At 37.7% G+C, this 18878-nt stretch overlaps 4 protein-coding genes across 7 annotated transcripts in view; 3 read left to right on the top strand and 1 right to left on the bottom strand.

The window, feature by feature from the left end:
- The window catches only part of cpamd8 (C3 and PZP like alpha-2-macroglobulin domain containing 8), a 35621-nt gene extending 25099 nt beyond the window's left edge, over positions 1-10522 (top strand). For all 3 annotated transcript variants that reach the window (XM_077226504.1, XM_077226505.1, XM_077226503.1), the window contains 11 exons: positions 14-169; positions 426-488; positions 1106-1353; positions 1460-1547; positions 3832-3906; positions 4082-4187; positions 4380-4490; positions 4584-4796; positions 7198-7272; positions 9203-9395; positions 9509-10522. In XM_077226504.1, coding sequence (XP_077082619.1) covers positions 14-169; positions 426-488; positions 1106-1353; positions 1460-1547; positions 3832-3906; positions 4082-4187; positions 4380-4490; positions 4584-4796; positions 7198-7272; positions 9203-9395; position 9509 — 1329 coding nt within the window. In that variant the 3' untranslated portion in view covers positions 9510-10522. The remainder of the gene's footprint in view (positions 1-13; positions 170-425; positions 489-1105; positions 1354-1459; positions 1548-3831; positions 3907-4081; positions 4188-4379; positions 4491-4583; positions 4797-7197; positions 7273-9202; positions 9396-9508) is intronic.
- LOC143736071 (uncharacterized) overlaps positions 1-18878 on the top strand; it is a 795401-nt gene that overhangs the window by 302883 nt on the left and 473640 nt on the right. The window lies entirely within an intron of this gene.
- Positions 11451-17327, top strand: cimap1d (CIMAP1 family member D). 2 transcript variants are annotated; one of them, XM_077226511.1, is made up of 4 exons: positions 11451-11919; positions 13865-13975; positions 15660-15773; positions 15921-17327. In XM_077226511.1, the coding sequence occupies exons 1-4, from the start codon at positions 11871-11873 to the stop codon at positions 16397-16399; spliced, it is 753 nt and encodes a 250-aa protein (XP_077082626.1). In that variant the 5' UTR covers positions 11451-11870; the 3' UTR covers positions 16400-17327. The 2 variants fall into 2 exon arrangements, with proteins under 2 accessions (XP_077082626.1, XP_077082627.1); XM_077226512.1 differs by lacking the exon at positions 11451-11919 and adding an exon at positions 13576-13728.
- On the bottom strand, positions 17568-18818 carry cks2 (CDC28 protein kinase regulatory subunit 2). Its single transcript, XM_077226513.1, has 3 exons — positions 18643-18818; positions 18248-18375; positions 17568-18038 (listed from the first exon to the last, which is right to left on the bottom strand). Exons 1-3 carry the CDS (start codon positions 18705-18707, stop codon positions 17995-17997), a joined length of 237 nt encoding a protein of 78 aa, XP_077082628.1. The 5' UTR covers positions 18708-18818; the 3' UTR covers positions 17568-17994.

Consider the following 18878-nt stretch of genomic DNA (forward strand, 5'->3'; position numbering starts at 1 on the left):
TATTCAAATACAGGATACTTGTGTGGCATTGCAAGCCCTGTCTGAATATGCCATCCTGTCATATGTGGGTGGGGTCAATCTCACCATATCTCTGGCTTCCACTAATCTGGATTTCCAAGAAACTTTTGAGCTTCAATGGGACAATAAGAAGATTCTTCAAAAAGCTGTGGTAAAAATCATCCACAAACCCTACTGACATCAATACATTCTACTGTCTGAGAGGTATTTTCAGTGTGGGCCTGAACTTGATATGCCCCTCCTCTCAGCATCTGCTTGGCACATCACCCCATTTTGTGATTAGCAGTGTCAGTTTAAATGCGTGTAATTTTGATGTTGGACAGGGGCCAGGCGGTTAATGTATTTGCTTATGCTTGTGCCGGTAATCTGATTGATAAGTCTTGCATTTTATCTCTCTCTTTGTTCAGATACCCAGCATTCCAACAGGACTGTTTGTCAGCGCTAAAGGAGAAGGCTGCTGTCTAATGCAGGTACTGTTTCTGGCAAACTCAATACCACATTCTCTCTACGGATAAACGGTTGTACTCTTCGTCCTCCTCCTTCTCTTCTAGAGAATCTTCAGCTCTCTTTACAGGGGAAATTCAGTACTAATGTTCACATTCCTGCCATTAGAATGGAAAGATCTGGTAAAATATAAGTAATTGTATGCCAGGGGTATGTTCTTTCTCCTGTAATCTACCCCTACATAGGGTGGTCTACTCAAATATTTTTGGTACGATGTCCCTTTGAAACAATAGACTCATTCTAGGCCACAGAACAACTAGAACCACATCAGCACCTTGACGTTCTGTTCTCAGGTTGTTTGGATGAAAAGATGCAAGTTTTAAGATTATCTTTTATCTGTGAGTGAACAAATAGTTTTAATCAAAATCCCTTACACTAAATATTTTGCCACGTAGATAACACAATTTGTGCTAGACATGAATGAAACCTCAAATTTTGTCTCGTTTTTAGGAGACTAGGCGTACGACGTTACTCCTGGTTGTCCATAAAATTTAATATATACAAAAAATACAAATTTGAATGGAAATGGGGTGCCAGGCAAATACATCATGGGGATTCATCATATGCTTGTCTACATCTCCAGATTGATGTATCCTACAATGTGCCTGATCCAGTGGCTAAGCCAGCCTTTCAGCTGAAAGTCGACCTCAAGGAACCCAGACACGAACAGCACATCTTGCCGTCCTCTCGACACATGTCTTCTCGCTCCCGTTCTCGTGATGATAACCGATCAGAGCTAATTCGCAAGAGAAGGGCTCCTGTAGACGATGAGGACCCCGCAGCCCACAAAGATCACCTGGACTACAGTGTTACTTTGGAGGTTTGCACCAGGTAACAATGTCGACAAAAGGATTTGATGCATTTTTAAGTGTATTTAGAGATTAATTCTAGATTTTAGAAGTATGTTTACAGTCCAACTCCCCCTGTACTTCCTCAGGTGGCTGCATGCTGGCTCATCCAACATGGCTGTCCTGGAAGTCCCTCTGTTATCTGGCTTCCATGCGGATGTTGAAAGTTTGGAGAGGGTAAGATATCTCTCTCTTTTTTTTATTGTTCTGTATTATCTTCATCTATCCTCATCTATTGTATCTTTATTATATTAACTTCTCATCCTTTGTCACACTCACATTTCACATTATTTAAGGTAGCTAATAAAGACACAAGATTGACAAGGTGTCCCTATAATAGGACAGTGCATCTCTCTCGCTCTTTTTCCCTTTCTCTCTCCTTCTCTGCATGTGTCCTCTTGGCAGATGGACAGAGTTTACATCTGGAGGCCATTTCAAAGGAGGCAGTATGGCGCGGAATTTATCAGTCTTTCAATCTCTCACAAACACACATAAACATAAACACATAAGAATGAGCATTCATATTTGGGTTGTCAAATAAAATAAAAACATTAAATGTAATTAATAAATGTAATTAACATTTTATTGATATAATTATATTCTTTATAAAGTCTAGAAAATATCAGAATTATTATGTATTAACCCGACTTTATTTAGGATATAATAATAAAAATGGCCATTTTATTGACACTCCTGGCATATAATTAACATGAATATAATTCATATTTATTACAAGTATATTTTATAACTGCATTACATGCTGAGGATGAAGACAGTTATATGTGTGTGTTTTGTAAATATTATTGGTTCATAAAAGTTTCTGGCCACAATCAAATGTGAGGGTTATGCAGCTCCAGCTGGGCTTACAGACCCTCCACAGGACCTTAATGTCCACAACAGCAGCCTAGAACAGGAAATGCTCAGAGGGGGAGGAGGGGGGGGGGTGTGTTCAACCAGCCCAACCTCCTCCTCCAGCTGGGGGTATGTGGGTAAATGGAGGTTGGTTTAGGTCACCACTGTTGTCCCCAGTCAACTGATTGTCCCTCATTAGTCATGTTATAGGTCCCAGGCCTCATGTCCTCCACGCTAGTAAACCGACGCTACCTCTGGAGCCGTATAACGTGAGCAGACTGCGACGCTCACCGCGGTGGAACGTGTCTCATTAGCGCCATTAGCCAGTAACGAGCTGGCTTTACACAGCCACCTCTGGCTGGCTCTATGTTTATTGCACGACCCCGGCTGTTCACATTCCTCGTTTCGCTATGGGAAGCGAGATTGCTTACACCGTCATGTCTCATTGTTTTAATTTATAGTAAGGGGGAGGACATGCTTGGAAGATTGTTTGCTTCTCATATATTCCACAGTGAAAATCAATACTTTTTACAATGAACAGTGCTATAAATGTCGCAATTACGACAACAATCTTTGGTCCGCAAAGCAACAAGTTTCCTTTTTTATATTTTTATTTTGGCAACATTAACAAGCAAGGCTTTCTCTGACCTCATGCTCTCTGCTGTGGCTTTTGGACAAATTAAATCACTCTTGGTCATTTATTTGGAGCTGTAGTCATACTGTGTATGTTTGTGTATGCATGTTTATGTTCGAATGTGTCCTTGTGGCGCCAGCTCACATTGGGCCCCTCATAAACTGTGTCCAAGTGCTCGCCACCTTTCTCTTTCTCACTCACACACACACACACTCACACGCACGCACACACACACACACACACACACACACACACACACACACACACACACACACACACACACACACACACACACACACACACACACACACACACACACACATAGGATGTTACGATGCATTTGGGAGGAAGCAGTGTACAGATACTCACATACTGAGTGCATGACATGAGAAGCAAAATTGAGCAATTCAACTTTATGCAAATTTGGAGTGACATTAGTGTGATAGCCAGCAGGTTTGAGAAGATATACATTATGAAGGTAAAGAGATGGACCACTTGTATGAAAATCAATGGGAAGAATCACAACGCATAATATAGCGTCTAATCTATCCACATTATTTTTCAATGCAGACGAATGCTTTATACTGAAAATGTGCAAGACTTCAGATTCATTAGCCGCTATAGGTAAATAACTAGAAGAAATATAAAGTGCAGTAAACGTTTGAGTGCTGTAATTACCAAAAATATGAATGGTTAATTTGAGTGTTGTAGACTTAGCTTACTTTTATTATACAACTGATGGTACCTACATAGAAAGTGACTTTGATATATTTTAGTTACTTAGTTAATGCCCAAAACTTATCTGGCTAACCAAGTTAGCCACATTCATAAAATAGTTTACATGGGTATTATTGTCCTTGTAATGAGTGAACTATAAGACAAAACCATATTTTAAATGACACATTAGCTTTAGCTTTGAAGTTAGCATTGTTTACAGTGCTAAATAATCATTCTTTCTAATAATCTTGTTCCCAGCTGCTGTTGGATAAGCGAGTGGGGCTAAAGAGGTATGAAGTAGATGGAAGGAAGGTTCTTTTCTACTTTGACGAGGTGAGTTAATGTTGCGTAATGACAGTTCGGTGTAGCGCTAGCTGCACATTTACACAATTTGAGAGCTGTATGTTAAAAACTTGAGGTTCAAGTTTCTTATAACTCCAGGTGTTTTGTCATGGGGGGCGTATTAAAGAATTGTTGTAAAATCCCCTGGTCTCTTGTCTTTCCACAGATTCCCAGTCAGTGTATGACCTGTGTGGCTTTCAACGCCGTGAGGGAGTATATTGTGGGCAAGACAGCTCCAGTGCCAGTGAAAGTCTATGACTATTATGAACCAGGTAGGTTTGGACAATCCTACAGCATACAAAAGAGAACCGTTGTAGTAACATAGTACAAAAAAATGGTGATTTTTTTTTATTTATTTTTTTATGGTAATACCATTGTACTACCATTGTAATACCAATTGGTATACGAAGATGGTAATCTATTATTATGAGAATGGTAATCACATTTTGATTGACTTTGTACAGCATTTGAAGCCACTCGTTTCTACAACGTGAGCGAGAGCAGCCCACTAGCGCGAGAACTGTGTGACGGCACCACATGTAATGAAGTGGAAAGCTCCACCAATCATTGGACAGGTCAGTACATCTTTCGTCTTTTAGTATATCTACTTCTAATAGCACATACTGTACTTGACATTTAAAGACTATTCCACCCCCCAAACCCCCCAGGCTTTGTGCAAGGCAGCCAGTGCAATAACATTTTTGACTGTCCGGAGGAGGAACACTACGAACGCTGTACATGTTATCGTGACTGCGGCTATGACGGCGAGCCAGTGTGTGGTTCTGACGGCCAGATCTACCAGAATCAGTGTCAGATGGAGGTGTCCGCTTGCAGAAACAGCACACGGATAGAGCAGATGCCCTTCAGCCACTGCCCACAGAGTAAGTTCTGAAACCTACCTGTGAATTTATATCCTAGACATGTCTGCAAGATAGGAAATCCCAACTTTTTGCGCATCCTAAGGAGGCCAAGCTTTGTAAAGCTGTACCGCTTCATTGCGAAACTCGTTTTCGCCAAGATTTATGCCATGTGATCTCGAACCAGGTGCTACCCTCTCCAGACACTCTTAGATGAAGTCATGCTCATTGCATAATTAGAGACATGTTTTTTCCTTCCTTTTAAGAGGTTCATTCGCAGGACTTTCAGATACACACAGGCACTAACATGTGCAAGGAAAACCGCAGATGTTTCGGGCAAACAAACCTTCGACCTGGGGGATGGACTCAAGCAAATCTTCTTTAGAACGGAGCTAAGAAACTTAAGATAATTTGCAAGAAATTTGGAACGTTTCTAAGTGCCATTTTTGGAAGAAATCTTATGATCTCAAATATTTACTCAAGAACATATTTTTCAAAATATTTTTCTTATTTTATCAAGAAATTATTAAGATAAAAAGATAAGAAATGATTTTGGGAATTAAAATATTCTTAACTTCATCCTTAAGTTAAAATAAAAAGAAAATAGCAGGTAAGAAAAAGGTTTTGTGAATCCGGTCCCTGGTTCAGATCACCGGTATGTGGATCAGAGCTTCCAAAGAGTCATATTGGTCTCCTGTTGAGATTCTGTATCTTGCCACTTGACATCTGGTTGACGTTTTTTTTTTTTCTCATATCACAGGCGAGATTAAAGCCTTATCCACTTGTGCATCTAAGACAATCAAAGTGTTTTCAGTGCTTTGCAATTATCCATGTCCAGACAGGCCCGATTCAAGGAATCAAACCCCTGTTTTCGCAAACCGAAAAAAAAAAACTGAGGTGTGTGTACCTGCTTTGGTAGGAACAGCTGTTCAGGTGCTGCATTTGCAGATGATATAAACGCATATATACTCTCATACACACCAGTATATGGTGTATTACAGGGTTCTCCAAATGACAGAGTGCTTTTGTCCGAGGCCCTTTAACAGTGAAAAGAAAGGGGGGGCAGAGGGTTAGAAAAATCCTGTCACATTCCTTTCCGACGCACGGACCAACAACAAAGGGGCTTTCTTGTTTTACAGAGGACTGCCATCAGGAAGGGGACACAAAAAAGGTTACGCGGGAAATCTGTGCCAATGTGGTAGGCCGCGGTACCGTGTAGGACTTCGCAATTGTTTTATTTGCAGGTCCCCTGATTTTGATCAAGAGAATGGTGTTCGAAGTTTTAGGAGCTGTGCAATACAGGGTATATAGCCTAAATAAGAATTAGTTTTGGTATAAGTTTAGGTTGTTGTCTACACTTACACAAATACACTTTATTAACTTTATATATTCGGGGTTTCACTTCATTATAAAAAGTTCCTAGAAGTCTCACATTTTTCTATTTGTTAAAAAATATTTTAAACAATTTTACATGTTGAATGTAAGCAACATTGTAAATATTGTGATTCTTTTCAAGATTTTTGTTTATTTGGCACCAATTTTTCTAAAGATTGTGCCATTAGAATTAACTTTAAGATTGTTGGTGAATTTTTAAAAAATTAAGATGTCTTATTGTCGGCCAGTGTGATTTATTTTTGTGAATCATTCAAATTGTCTGTTTGAAATAATTAATTCAAAATTCTTTAGTGATATCAGTTGAGCATCATTAAAAGAATTCCTAGAAGTCTCCACAGTTTTTTATATGGTAAAATGTTTTTAAAATATGCATAAGTAAAATTATTTTAAATGATTTAAATGGTTTGTTTTAAGTAACGTGAATATTAATTGTAATTATTTTAAAAATATATATAATTTTTGGCATCAAGATTTTTTAAAGATTAATTTCAGGATCATTAGTACACTTATTAAAAATTCAGAACTGTGGTGAATCAAAATGTTGTTTCTAGGGATCAATTTACAACCCTTCAGTGATTCTTTTGACGAAAAAATATTCCAGAAGTCCCATCACATTTTTCATATTAAAATGTTTTAGTAAAAATATACATGGGTAAATATTGATTTTATTATCATTTATTGTTAAGTTGGTTCATATGAATTAATGTAATAAAATATAATATAGTGAAAAATATGAGAAAATGAACATGGGGTAATTTAAAGCTTATTTTTGTGTTTTATTTCGTACATTTCATTATTTTGGATCTACTTGAAAACAACGGCTGTTTGGTTGAAAAGAATGTCTCAATGTCATACATCAAAATATCAAACCTAGTGGCATCACAACAAGTGCAAACAAATGATTCTAAACCTGGAACTGGAAACCAGATATGAAACTGAGCAAATAATGTAACTAATTAATGTAAAGTATGGTAAAGTATTGCAATGAACATGAATCTGACTTTTTTACGTATGTATTGTCATCTTACAGTGGGGGAGGCCGTAGAAGAGCGAGAACATGCTACAGGAGAAGAACCAGAACAGGAACCTATACTCATTCCTGCAGGTATCATCCTCTCCTCTTCCTACTTTTCTGTTGAACACATCTGCGTCAGTGCCCTGCAGGTGTGAGCGTGTGCCACACATGGGCAGGTGTTGAAGAGTTCAACAATCAAGCTACATGCAATGCGTGCATAGGCCTGCATATCAGCCCAGACTACATTAATGCTTGGATAATTCGCATCCCAGCCTCCTGTCACTCAACTCGCACCCTCCTGTATAGGGTTGGGCCTTTTCAAATACCATTAACTGCGATCAAAGCTTGGTTTGATTTTAAATCATTCACCAGAACTTGCATTTTACAAATTTAACAAAGCAAAACTTAAATATTTCCAAATAGCCCCTGGAACTTGCTTAAGTGTTCCCAGGTTGGAGATCAATACTGTACTACAGTATCTTTAGCAGGATTTATATTCCTCATATTCTTGACTTTAATAACCTCATTGGACAGATTGTAACATGAAATTGCACTATGAATTATAGAATTAACAATTAATTCAAGATATATTATTCACAATATTGCTTCTCAAGAAAGTAGCACAATTAGTACTCAAGGCAAATTAGAAGTCCTCATGATATCACATGCACACTCAGCTGTTGTGTGTGTGTGTCCTCTGGAAAACTACTCCCAGACTAATTAGACAGTCTCTTGTAGAGATGTTAAGACTTGCCCTGTGTTGTGTTTGGGTCGAGAAAATGTGTCTATAGGGCTGTGGTTGTTGAGGTTCCTCAAGGTTATGGTTTTGGCCCGCTTTTACTTTAAGTTTCCTTTACCTGAATGCCACCTGTTTAAATGTTTGCAAGAATTTAGTTCTTTTTTTGCTTTAGGTAATTGCCAAGTATGTTTGTCTATTAATGCTTGAGGTGACTCTTGGATTTGTCATTTGTAAATAAGTTTGGGAAAACTAAGATCCCCTGCGTAGCAGAAATATGTGTTTAGGAAATCTGTGAGAGCATTTTCTAGACACAGATTTAGCTTAGTCTTAGATCGAAAATGTTTTTTGAAGCACAATCATGACTTGCTGTGATGTCTAACCCTAACAAAATCTCAAAAAGATTTGAAAAAAAAAAAGGATATGCATGTCAAATAATTTACATTTATTTTATTTTACTTTTCTGTTACCTTAGTTTTAGGTATGTGTATGAATTATATATTATTTTCAAAGGAAAACATGGAAATGAGTAGCCTACAATTTCAGGTATAATTCCAAACAGCAAGGAAGACATTTATTATCCTTAATGATTAAGTGGTGCTGAGCAGCTGTGTTGATAAAAGTCTCTAAACTAAGCTGGGATTTGATTTTTTTTTTTTTTTTTTTTTAAGTCCTGCAAACATTCTCTGTAGAAAGATAAAAGAGTTAAGATATCCAAGCTATGAATTCCTAACATTAGAGATACATTTAAACACTTGATCTATTAAAATACAGTATAGGACAGTAATAGAATCCGCTTGAGTTGCTGCTTATATATACACACACACACACACACACACACACACACACACACACACACACACACACACACACACACACACACACACACACACACACACACACACACACACACACACACGGTATATGCAAGGATCGCCCCCTGCTGGCCATTTTGTACATGCAGTTTTTCTCTCAGTCATGTTTGACTGGCAAAATATATTTGCTAGCTGCAGTTACTTATTTAAAAAAAATTATTAATTGAAAAATTATTTAAATTATTAATAACTGTTAAAATATAAATTTAATTGCAAAAACATGTTTTTTTTGAAAAAAGAAAAGCGGCCCAAAAACATACACTTGAGGAACACCACAGCCATAATAAGGGAATTTCTTTCTTTTTTTAATCTTGATTTCCAGAAAAAAAGAATATCCCTGAAACAAATCAAACAATGCTTTTGTCAAAGACAGCGCATTGCAACGGGATTGACTGCTTTTATTTCATAGGAGAGGAGGAGCCAGGTTCTATGCCTGAAGTGTCCTACTATTCTTACGAGTACGACCCTGACACGGACAGCTTTTCACCAGAGAGTGAGGACAAGTTAGTGCCTATAGAAGAGGAAGAGGAGGTGGAAGACATCGCACAACTTCGGGGAGGACATATCCTCAAAGTGGACACAAAGGACTCACCTGAGCGATGGTGAATTCATGTATTGCTGTCACTTAAAGAAGTTTTTCATCCAAGAAATGTAAAACATCATTTACGTTTATATTAAGCAACTTTTGTCTGTTTCTCTGCCTCCTTTACAACAGAGACCGTTGGCCATCAGCAGCAAATGCGAGAGCTCCACATTGTACATTGTCTGTGAATATGTTTGTGTGAAAGAAGGGCTGGAAAAGAGAGGTGCCCCCAGTAAGATGACAGCTCTGCGTGTGTATGTGTGTGTTTGGAAAGAGAAATAATATCAGTACTCTCTGTTTTTAAATTAATTTCCATAGGTCTCTTTACGTTTAGTGACGGTATGACATCTTCCTGTATTCCGCTTGTAATCTAGTTTTAATAGCCCAGTATTTATGTTTGTAAGTATAATTCACCTAAGAATCAAATATTTTATTGTTTTTTGTTTTCTATCTGTGGTATTTATTTGTGGCTAGTGCCTTTGTTCGTATGGTTATTTTTTTTATTTTCTCATTTCCATGGTCAGATCCTCCCTTTTTTCTGAACACAATCTACTTGTGCGATTTTACACCCCGTTAAAATGTGCTATGATTGAAAGTGCACTTCCAGAGCAGGTCTTCCTATTGTGTGTTAAGGTGTGTAGCTACTATTTTTTACTTAATGATGTCTGGTTTATTCACATGAGAGGAGACTGCAGCTGATAAATAAGCTTCTTTCCCAGTCACCCTATGCTAAATTAGTCTTTGAATCAGAGAAAACAAACTCTGATACATAAACTGGAATATGATTTGTACGTAATATAAGCTATTTTGACTAAACTGCAATACTAAATAAAAATTGGTAGGCCCATACGAAATATGCACCCGCAGAACTTCAAACAAAATGGCTCTGTGATCATTAAGTTACTTAAATATATTGGTAAATTTGATTATGCATTCAGGTATCATTAAGAATGTATTACTCTCAAAGGCCTGTTTAACATACTTTACTTCTCTATCTATGCAGAAAAAGGATTCACAAAGTGGCCTATATGAATTTTGAAAATCATTGTAAATTTTAATGGACCTAAGATGAATTTAACCTTCAATGATATCAAATACAACACATACAACAAAAAGTCAACGAGAATAAACTTTATATGCAATCTGTATTGTGTGAAAGCTTTCTTTTGCTATGCTTGAATTACAATTAGCATACTGCCCGTTTTATGTAATATGCACAATTAGGATTAGTGCATACCAAGTCATAATATGTTGAAAATAATATCTCAGCTTGACTATTTTGTGTGGATTTTCAAAATAGGCTAACATTGCTCACAATCTGCTATTAAAGGATTTTTTTGGTAATGGTTCTTGGATGTGTAAACCCCAAAGTTTACTTCAAATGCAGACATGCGCTAAGCATTTGCTTGTTTAAACTAGAGTATTTTTTAATCCCCTCACATTGTGAGCAACTCATTGGCGCAACAAAACAAAACCCCTGGTTAACTACTTCAGCTTCTTCAAAGCTCTCTGAAACTTGTTTAAAGGTCCCAGCAACACATTGACCCCATGTGTTTCTGCTTCTGCTGGGTCAGCTTGTGAGTTTGTCTATGTTGACATCTCCAGTTGCCACAGCATCAGACAGCACTGTTAATGTTTAATGTTTGTTTGCTGGTCAGTGCAACAGTGGATATGTTCACCTAACTTCCCTCAAACTTCTTGTGATTTTTAAAAGCACTCCCAGAATTTTATACAACGCATTTCAGTTGGATAGATAGGAAGGAATATGGTGGTACATACTCTTTTAGGTATTTCTTCAATGTTCCTTGGTTCTCAGTAGCTGAGGGCCTTGTCTATGCAGCTTTGCAGGGGGGCCCCCAGCGGCTGGTCTCCCTGACGACCCATGCTTGATGATGGTCTGTCTCTGCTCTAATGAACAGAGAGAAGCATGAAAGAGAAAGGGTAAGTGAGAGGAGGGATAATAACCTGATGGAGATAATGTTACATGACAATGAATTCATGTGATGACACCTTTGTGCTTCTGTCTCTTAAACGCATTTGTATATTTAATGTGTGTTTGGAAGCCCCCTGACTAAGTCAGTCGGGTTGAATGAAGATTACTCCAGGGCATCTGTTTTCCACTTGGGTGGCTTCGGTTTTGACATTATCCGACGGTGGAGAACTTGACTGAACTTGTCCAATTCAAGAGAGGTCAGAAAGCAGAATTTCCAACTGATTTAGTGAAGCTAAGAAGATGAAAATGAAGAGGTCCTACTAACCATCCCCTCAGCTTTGATGATATTCTGAAGATCTACACCTACTTTGGGTTTTTGTAGCTTGGAACAACTGATACTGACGTGAATGTTAATTCCTTTTTGAGCTTCTGTTGGCTTAAATTTATGGAAAAGTTGGCATAGAGATTTGATAGTAGGTAGGTCTCGGTCTAATTCTAAAGCTAACAGACAATATATTTCTTGAAATAAATGGTTAAACAGTCCCAAATGCGATCGTGACTATGAGTGAAACGGAGAGGAAGCGTCCGGTCATTGCTGGTAGAGAAAAAGGTGAGCTGTTATGTATATTTGTAAATACTATGTGCTATGTAACAATCTTACCTTCAATGTAAAAAAACTTGGGTTTGGAGCAAATGTTAGCATGCAATGTTGCCTCTTGTCCAATCATGTAATGTTTTATTTGTTGTTTTATAAAAAAATGTTTTTTTTTGCTTCTTACAAAACACTGCAAAAACATTTTTCCAAGACATTTTTGTAGGCAAAAAAACTGCAAAAAACATTTTTGTACGCTGCTTCAAGCAAGTTTTTACAGCGTACGCCATTGAAAACCCGTTAATTAAGTCTATCCCTCAGCCTCACTTTCATACCTGTCGTGGCGCTGGTCTGAATAAAGTCTATGAGGGGGGAATTTTCAGCGATTCTTTCTGCATGCTACATTGTTAATGGAGTTTCACTTTTTAAAAAACTTTTGCTGATAATTTAGTCACCACCATGTCATCCAAGATGTCCATGTCTTTCTTTCTTCAGTCGAAAAGAAATTAAGGTTTTTGATGAAAACATTCTAGGATTTTTCTCCATATAGCCTAATGGACTTCATTGGGTACCAAACGGTCCATGGTCCAAATGACAGTTTCAGTGCAGCTTCAAATGACTTTAAGCGACACCAGACGATGCATAAGGGTCTTATCTTCCGAAACGATCGGTCATTTAAAAAAACAAATAAAAAAGTTTAAGTTTTATAAGCACAAATGCTCGCCTTGCTCTGTTCTGTGATGCACGTTCGTGACTCTCCTGTTCGAACTCGTTCATCAAAATGAACAAATCTTTTATCGAGTCATTTGATTCGTTGAATGAACATCGTCTGGTGTCGCTTAAAGCCATTTGAAGCTGCACTGAAACTGTCATTTGGACCTTGGACCGTTTGGTACCCAATGAAGTCCATTATATGGAGAAAAATCCTAGAATGTTTTCATCAAAAACCTTTATTTCTTTTCGACTGAAGAAAGAAAGACATGGACATCTTGGATGACATGGAGGTGAGTAAATTATCAGCAAAAGTTTTTTAAGAAGTGACTCCTTTAATGTCATTAGGTGGCGACAATTGACTCTATGAGTGAATCATTAAATAATTAAGTCAACCGATTGGTTAAACAAACTGGTTCATTTAGAGAGGTTTGCTGCTAGGAGACGCGTGAAGGTTGATTCTATGCTTGGAACTATTTTCATTGGCGGAGCAAAAATAGACAAAGTAGGCTAACTGGCAGCATATTGCGTCCAAATAGATTACTCAATATTAACTTATTGTTTATTGAAAAACAGAACTCTTGTTTTTGTTGTATTGTTTAAATATGTTTTTAAAAAGTGAATAAAAACATCACAATAGCTTTAAACGCAATAATATTGATTGACATAAAGGTTCTTCTCACTGTTGTGTAGGCTAGTTTGTAAAGGTGCTTATAGGGAAAATTGAGCTGCTAATTGATATTGACCTTTTTTCTTTCTTTTAAAAATAAAGTTACTATAGCAAACAAAGTGATGTATTTTGTAACAAATATGCTTCCAATGTTATTATGTCCCCATCAAATTTTCATTTAAATGGAGAAGAGTTACTTTTCACACTTTCAGGGAGGTTACGATAACTGTGCCCAGGCCTGAAAAAACATGCTGAAGTAAATGTAAAAAAGTCTTCTGTGCTTCCAGTAGCCCTTCTCATGCACACAAACATTTGTGGGCTGATGTCATGAAATTCCTATGGTAGTATCAGAGAAGATAGCCAAAGGCATTGTCTGTCTTCCACGCCGGGAAAAACCATCACGCCACTGCGATGAGCTCACATTCCTGCTGGGCTGCATCTAAAGGGTGTGAATCTCCTCAACAGATTCTGTCACAACTGCCTGCCAAAATATGCATCACTAAATATTTCTGATTACTTGCACAAGTAGGGCTGTGCATATGTTGCGCACACATGACACGTGTTTTCCAATCTGTTCTACAGGGCCAGGGCCTGGTCGATACATCCTTCCACCGGCTATAGGCTTTGTAGGCCATGATTTTACCAAGTCAACGAGTCCTGCCTTCTCCTTCCATGGCAGGATGAGTAACAACAGTGAGTTTGTAATGATGCAGCCAGTGAAATAAATTAGTTCAACAGAGAATAATGCAAATATAAATTGAACTATTTTTCTATAAAATCCTTTTAGCTGATTTTTACACGAGGAACATTTGCAAATCATCCATGTTAACATTTTCACTTAAAGAGATAGTTCACCCAAAAATGAAAATTCTGTCATTAATTACTCACTTTCATGTCGTTCCAAAGCCATAATACTATCGTTCATCTTCGGAAGACAAATGAAGATCTTTTTGATAAAATCGGAGAGCGTTCTGCCCCTCCTTAGACAGCTACGCAACTACCACTTTGACGCTGAGATCGTAAAACGAATTTTTACCAAATGGTAATTTTTTTAACATTTTGGAAAACTACCAAATTTTCTGAAGAGATTTGATCGCTTTATATGATAAACATATTGAATTTATGCTTTTATTCAAATATAAAAATTGATCAGCGAACATAAACAGAAGCTCAACCGAACCTGCTTGATATGCGAGAACAAACCTCATTGGTTCCTGCGGAAACTCAAACGTCCTGTGTAACACGCACTTGGTTCTCGCACATCAACTTCAGTGTGAGTTGATGAATGTTTATATGCGAATAAAAGCCTAAATTCAATCTGTTCATCATATAAAGCGATTGTGTCTCTTTAGAAAATTTAGACCAAACTGCTCAATTCATATGGATTAGTTTTACAATCTATTTATGAATGTTTAGAAGCATCAAAGTAGTAGTTGCGTAGCTGTCTATGGAGGGAGAGAAAGCTCTCATATTTCATCAAAAATATCTTAATTTGTGCTCCGAAGATGAAGGATAATATTACGGGTTTCGAACGACATGAGGGTGAGTAATGAATGACAGAATTTAAATTTTTTGGGTGAACTATCCCTTTAAATAATTTAGTCCATAATCCTATATTTTGTTAATGTCACCACAAGAGGGAGACAGCAGCTGTAAATTTCCATTGCTTATCATTGCTGTGTAGTTTTGCTAATCGATTAGCACCAACCTAATTTATTTTATTCATATTATATAATTTTATTTCACATTATTATTTTAAAGAATAGGGTATGATGCTGCTAAATTTTTCTTGCTCCAGATTATATTCAAAATATTATTTTTCCTATTATTTTATAGTGATCAGTAAGCATACACACGCATCGCATATAGTAAATTATGTTTATTTTAATTTAAAATAATGTCATAAAGGAAGTAAGTGAAAGGCATTTTACCCCAGGTATTGCATATACTTTAAGCTACTTTAATAATTGAAATATTACAAATTTAAATGCGTAAAATGGTACACCACTTTTTATCTGTTTTTATTTTTCCTATTCACTTTGGCCACCCCCTTAACTTTTTTATTATTTTGCATTACAGTATATTACAGTATGTTGTAAATCTTGGATCTGTGAAATTTTGTGACATTTAAGATTTTGATCTTTTTAGGCATTAGCTATAAAATTCTGCAACATTTTATTGCATGTGATAAAATCAAAAGAGTCTTGTAGCCTACATGTAGCATATTTAACAAAACAATTGCATATAAATACATGTAGTTCTTGTGTATTACACAGTTTACTTTAATATTCAGCAACATCCGCAATACTGTGATGTAAAGTGTGACAGTTTCTTTCCTAAGTGATGTAATGCTGTTTATTCTGCTTTGATTGTACAGTGCACAGCATTAACTGTAGTCCAGGGCCTAAATATCATATTGATGCCAAACTGACTCGCTTTGGAAGGGACGGCACTCCTGCCTATTCCATACATGGCAGGATGGAAAATCGAGGTAAGTCGGTTATTCGTTGCGTCATTCTGTTGAAATAGTGATTTACTGGTCGACTGATCCACTTCATGTCGAAACCACCAGGAAACACTTAGCTGGAATGGACTGAGTTTGACAGTTCCTTACCCTTGTTGTGTCTGACAATTGCAGCAGGAACCTTCTCCACCCCTGGACCAGGAGCATACAGCCCTGAGAAAGCCCCTCTGTGCAGCACCCATCGCAAACCCCCGTCCCACACCATGGGCTGCCGCACTCAGTATCGCACCGTGGACACCGTGCCCGCCCCAAACAAATACACCCTTCCTTCTCTCATGGGCTCCCACATCCTGACCAAAACATCCAGTGCCAGTTACACTATCTCTGGGAGATCCACATCAGGAGGTCCAGCCGAGGACTTATCCAAGACTCCCGGCCCTAGTAGATATAACCGCACAGATCCCAGTGTCTACCTCCCGAGGCAGCCTGCGTTCTCTATGTTGGGCAGACACGCTGCTGTGAGGGAGTCCACACTTGTACCAGGTCCTGGAAGTCATAACCCAGAGAAAGTGACAGTGCACAAGCCCAGACCTCCTGCTTTCTCTTTAGGGGTCAGGCACTCAGAGTTTGTGACCCCTTTAGTGGTAGATTAGTCGTATTGTCCATTTTGGTGTTTTGTGGGCGGAGCCTACCTGGTGGCAGAAAGCAAGTGTGGGGTTTCTGCTGAGGGATAGCTGCAGGTCAGAGTAACGGGCGTGCCGAAAGCTGAATTGCAACAACAGAAACTTAACCCTAACCCACCCGAAACCCTGACAGACAGCTTTCGCAACAATGAAAAAGACCTTTCTCCACGACCCTACCTTTCGGCACGCCCATCACTCCAACCTGCAGCCATCCCTGTTTTGCAGAACAGGAAGCTGCAGGAACTTTGGAAGCTAGCCACGGAATAAAAAAATGTAAAAAGGTAATTGTGATATAAAAATAGCAAGAAAAAAAAGTCTGAATTTTGATACACAAATGTTGTTTCAATGTTAAAAGTTTTAAATATTATAGATATTAAGAGCTAATACATTACACACTCTATGAACTGCATATGTGGATATCATGTAGATCTATTTTTTTATACATCAAATTCATGCTTTGATAGTAGGCTAATCATCACAGGTTTCATCAGTTCAGTCTGTCCATTTAATGGCTTGCAACTATAAACAACTTAAATTAAGAACATCTTATTTGGCATTCCGAATTCATACATTTTTCCCCTTTTTCCATGGATATTGTCCATTTTCTACCTTGTTACCAGTTTTTCTGCTACCACAACATGTGCGCAACTGTAGTGAGGCAACTCTGACAGCTAGGCTACTTCAAAAATGGTCTATTTTGAAGGCTGTATATGTAAATACTACTTTTCTTGACTTCACTTCGAAAATTTCATCGCATTCTTAAAAATGTTTGATATTTTTCATACAGTGAACTCTGATGTTGGAAATATTCAGCATTCTCACACCATTTGACCAATGGATTTCCAAGACTGTTCCTGGTTGCTTTTCCACACACTAAATAAAATTGCTGATATTTTTTTCTCTTGGATATATATATATATATATATATATATTAAAATATTTTTTTTTTTAATATTTGATTTCGTATATATATACATACACATTTATTTTACCAGCTAGATTTTTTGTACAGTGTGATGTCGATATAAAAAACATTTTCTATATAGTATCCGCTGCCGCTTTACATGAGCAAATATTGATCGTTATGTCATTATTTAATGTCACGTAACGCCGACTACAAATGAGGATGCAAGTGAGCTAATAAAAATAATATTTATTAATTTGTCAACAACAATTGAAGAACAAACAAATGTTGACTGCTCAAAATACAAGGTGGAGATGTTAACAAAAGCAGTTCCACAACGAAAAGCATCGTAGTGTACAACAAAAACTATTCCTTCTATTCACGACTTGGGCGATTACTTGACCTGAAACACCATCCAACTTATTTTACATGACTTCAGTGTAACTTAGATCTAAAGAAAACACTTTGGAGGAGGCAGCCAATTCCCCCCGGGCTCCTGCTGCCATCAGTTCTCCGAATGAAAGGGGGAGGAGGAGTAACATTTCATTACCACTGATCTGCAAATAATAAAACTTATATACAAATCACAACTTATGGAAAGAAATGCACTTATGGTCAGATCCAACCATGTAGTTCAACTTCTGATGATAATCTTGAAATTTCATTCCTTGGGAAGCGGTCTTCGGAATAGCAGAATGTGAGGCTCTGTATAAAAAGAGTGGAATCATGGTTTTGGAGAATAATGGGCAGCATTTGCTAATATTTGGGTCAATTTCACTCATTACACCTAAAATGTGTCTCAAAACGTGAGAGCTGCTAACCTAGACAGTAATTAACTTAAGCTGTGTCAAAGTAGGTTTTAAAACACAGTCCTGGTCCACAGGTAACTTACGTTAACAGTGTAAAGTACTAACCTGGTTTATGAATCATGTAATGGATCCAGCCCTGACTTTGCTGGACTCCCAGTCCTCTCCATTCCTCCTCTGACATTAAGTGGGAGGACGGCACCAGCTTGGAAAGCTGCTTGGGAAGCATAACATGTCTATGTGGAAGGAGAGTGACAATGCTACTTTGATTGACTTATATTTTAAGTATGATTAAACAGCTTTTTTAAAAAGTTTGTCACGCATTATAACTCAGCAATGACGACAGAACCCGCAAAATAAGTTTTAAACAAACAGTTTTCAATCATTTGCGGATGTTTTTCATATGAAACAGCCAAATGACATAACACAGCCATCATGAAGTATCACGTCACCTCGAAAATGAAGTGAACAATTAAGTGGAAAAAACGAGTGGAATTCCTCACCTGTACTCGTATTCCTCGTCGGAATACTTGTCGGAATAGTAAATCTGCTTTTTCGTTGAAGACATTTTGGGTAAATGTCAATTTCAGGCAAAATCCAATGTGAAATGCCGGAAAAACTCGCGGACGGTCGTCACAGAGTGTCAATGTTTTCCTGTAAAGGGCGCCGCTTCAGTTTTGAACTCAAACGGTCCCTCGCGCGCCTCTGATAGGTTGAGTGAGTCACTCGCCGTTTAGGC

Source organism: Siphateles boraxobius, unplaced genomic scaffold, assembly GCF_051911475.1.
Source record: "Siphateles boraxobius isolate OS27281-9 unplaced genomic scaffold, OSU_SipBor_1 13, whole genome shotgun sequence".
Classification (NCBI taxonomy): domain Eukaryota; kingdom Metazoa; phylum Chordata; class Actinopteri; order Cypriniformes; family Leuciscidae; genus Siphateles; species Siphateles boraxobius.

What these genes read in the sequence shown, in the direction of transcription:
- cks2 (XM_077226513.1), bottom strand. Translation starts at nt 18,707, where the DNA reads ATGTCTTCAACGAAAAAGCAGATTTACTATTCCGACAAGTATTCCGAC. An exon ending in GACGAGGAATACGAGTACAG is followed by an intron (nt 18,376 to 18,642) that starts GTGAGGAATTCC and finishes CCTTCCACATAG; the next exon opens with ACATGTTATGCTTCCCAAGC. An exon ending in TTACATGATTCATAAACCAG is followed by an intron (nt 18,039 to 18,247) that starts GTTAGTACTTTA and finishes CTTTTTATACAG; the next exon opens with AGCCTCACATTCTGCTATTC.
- cimap1d (XM_077226511.1), top strand. Translation starts at nt 11,871, where the DNA reads ATGAGTGAAACGGAGAGGAAGCGTCCGGTCATTGCTGGTAGAGAAAAA. An exon ending in TGGCAGGATGAGTAACAACA is followed by an intron (nt 13,976 to 15,659) that starts GTGAGTTTGTAA and finishes TTGATTGTACAG; the next exon opens with TGCACAGCATTAACTGTAGT. An exon ending in TGGCAGGATGGAAAATCGAG is followed by an intron (nt 15,774 to 15,920) that starts GTAAGTCGGTTA and finishes TGACAATTGCAG; the next exon opens with CAGGAACCTTCTCCACCCCT.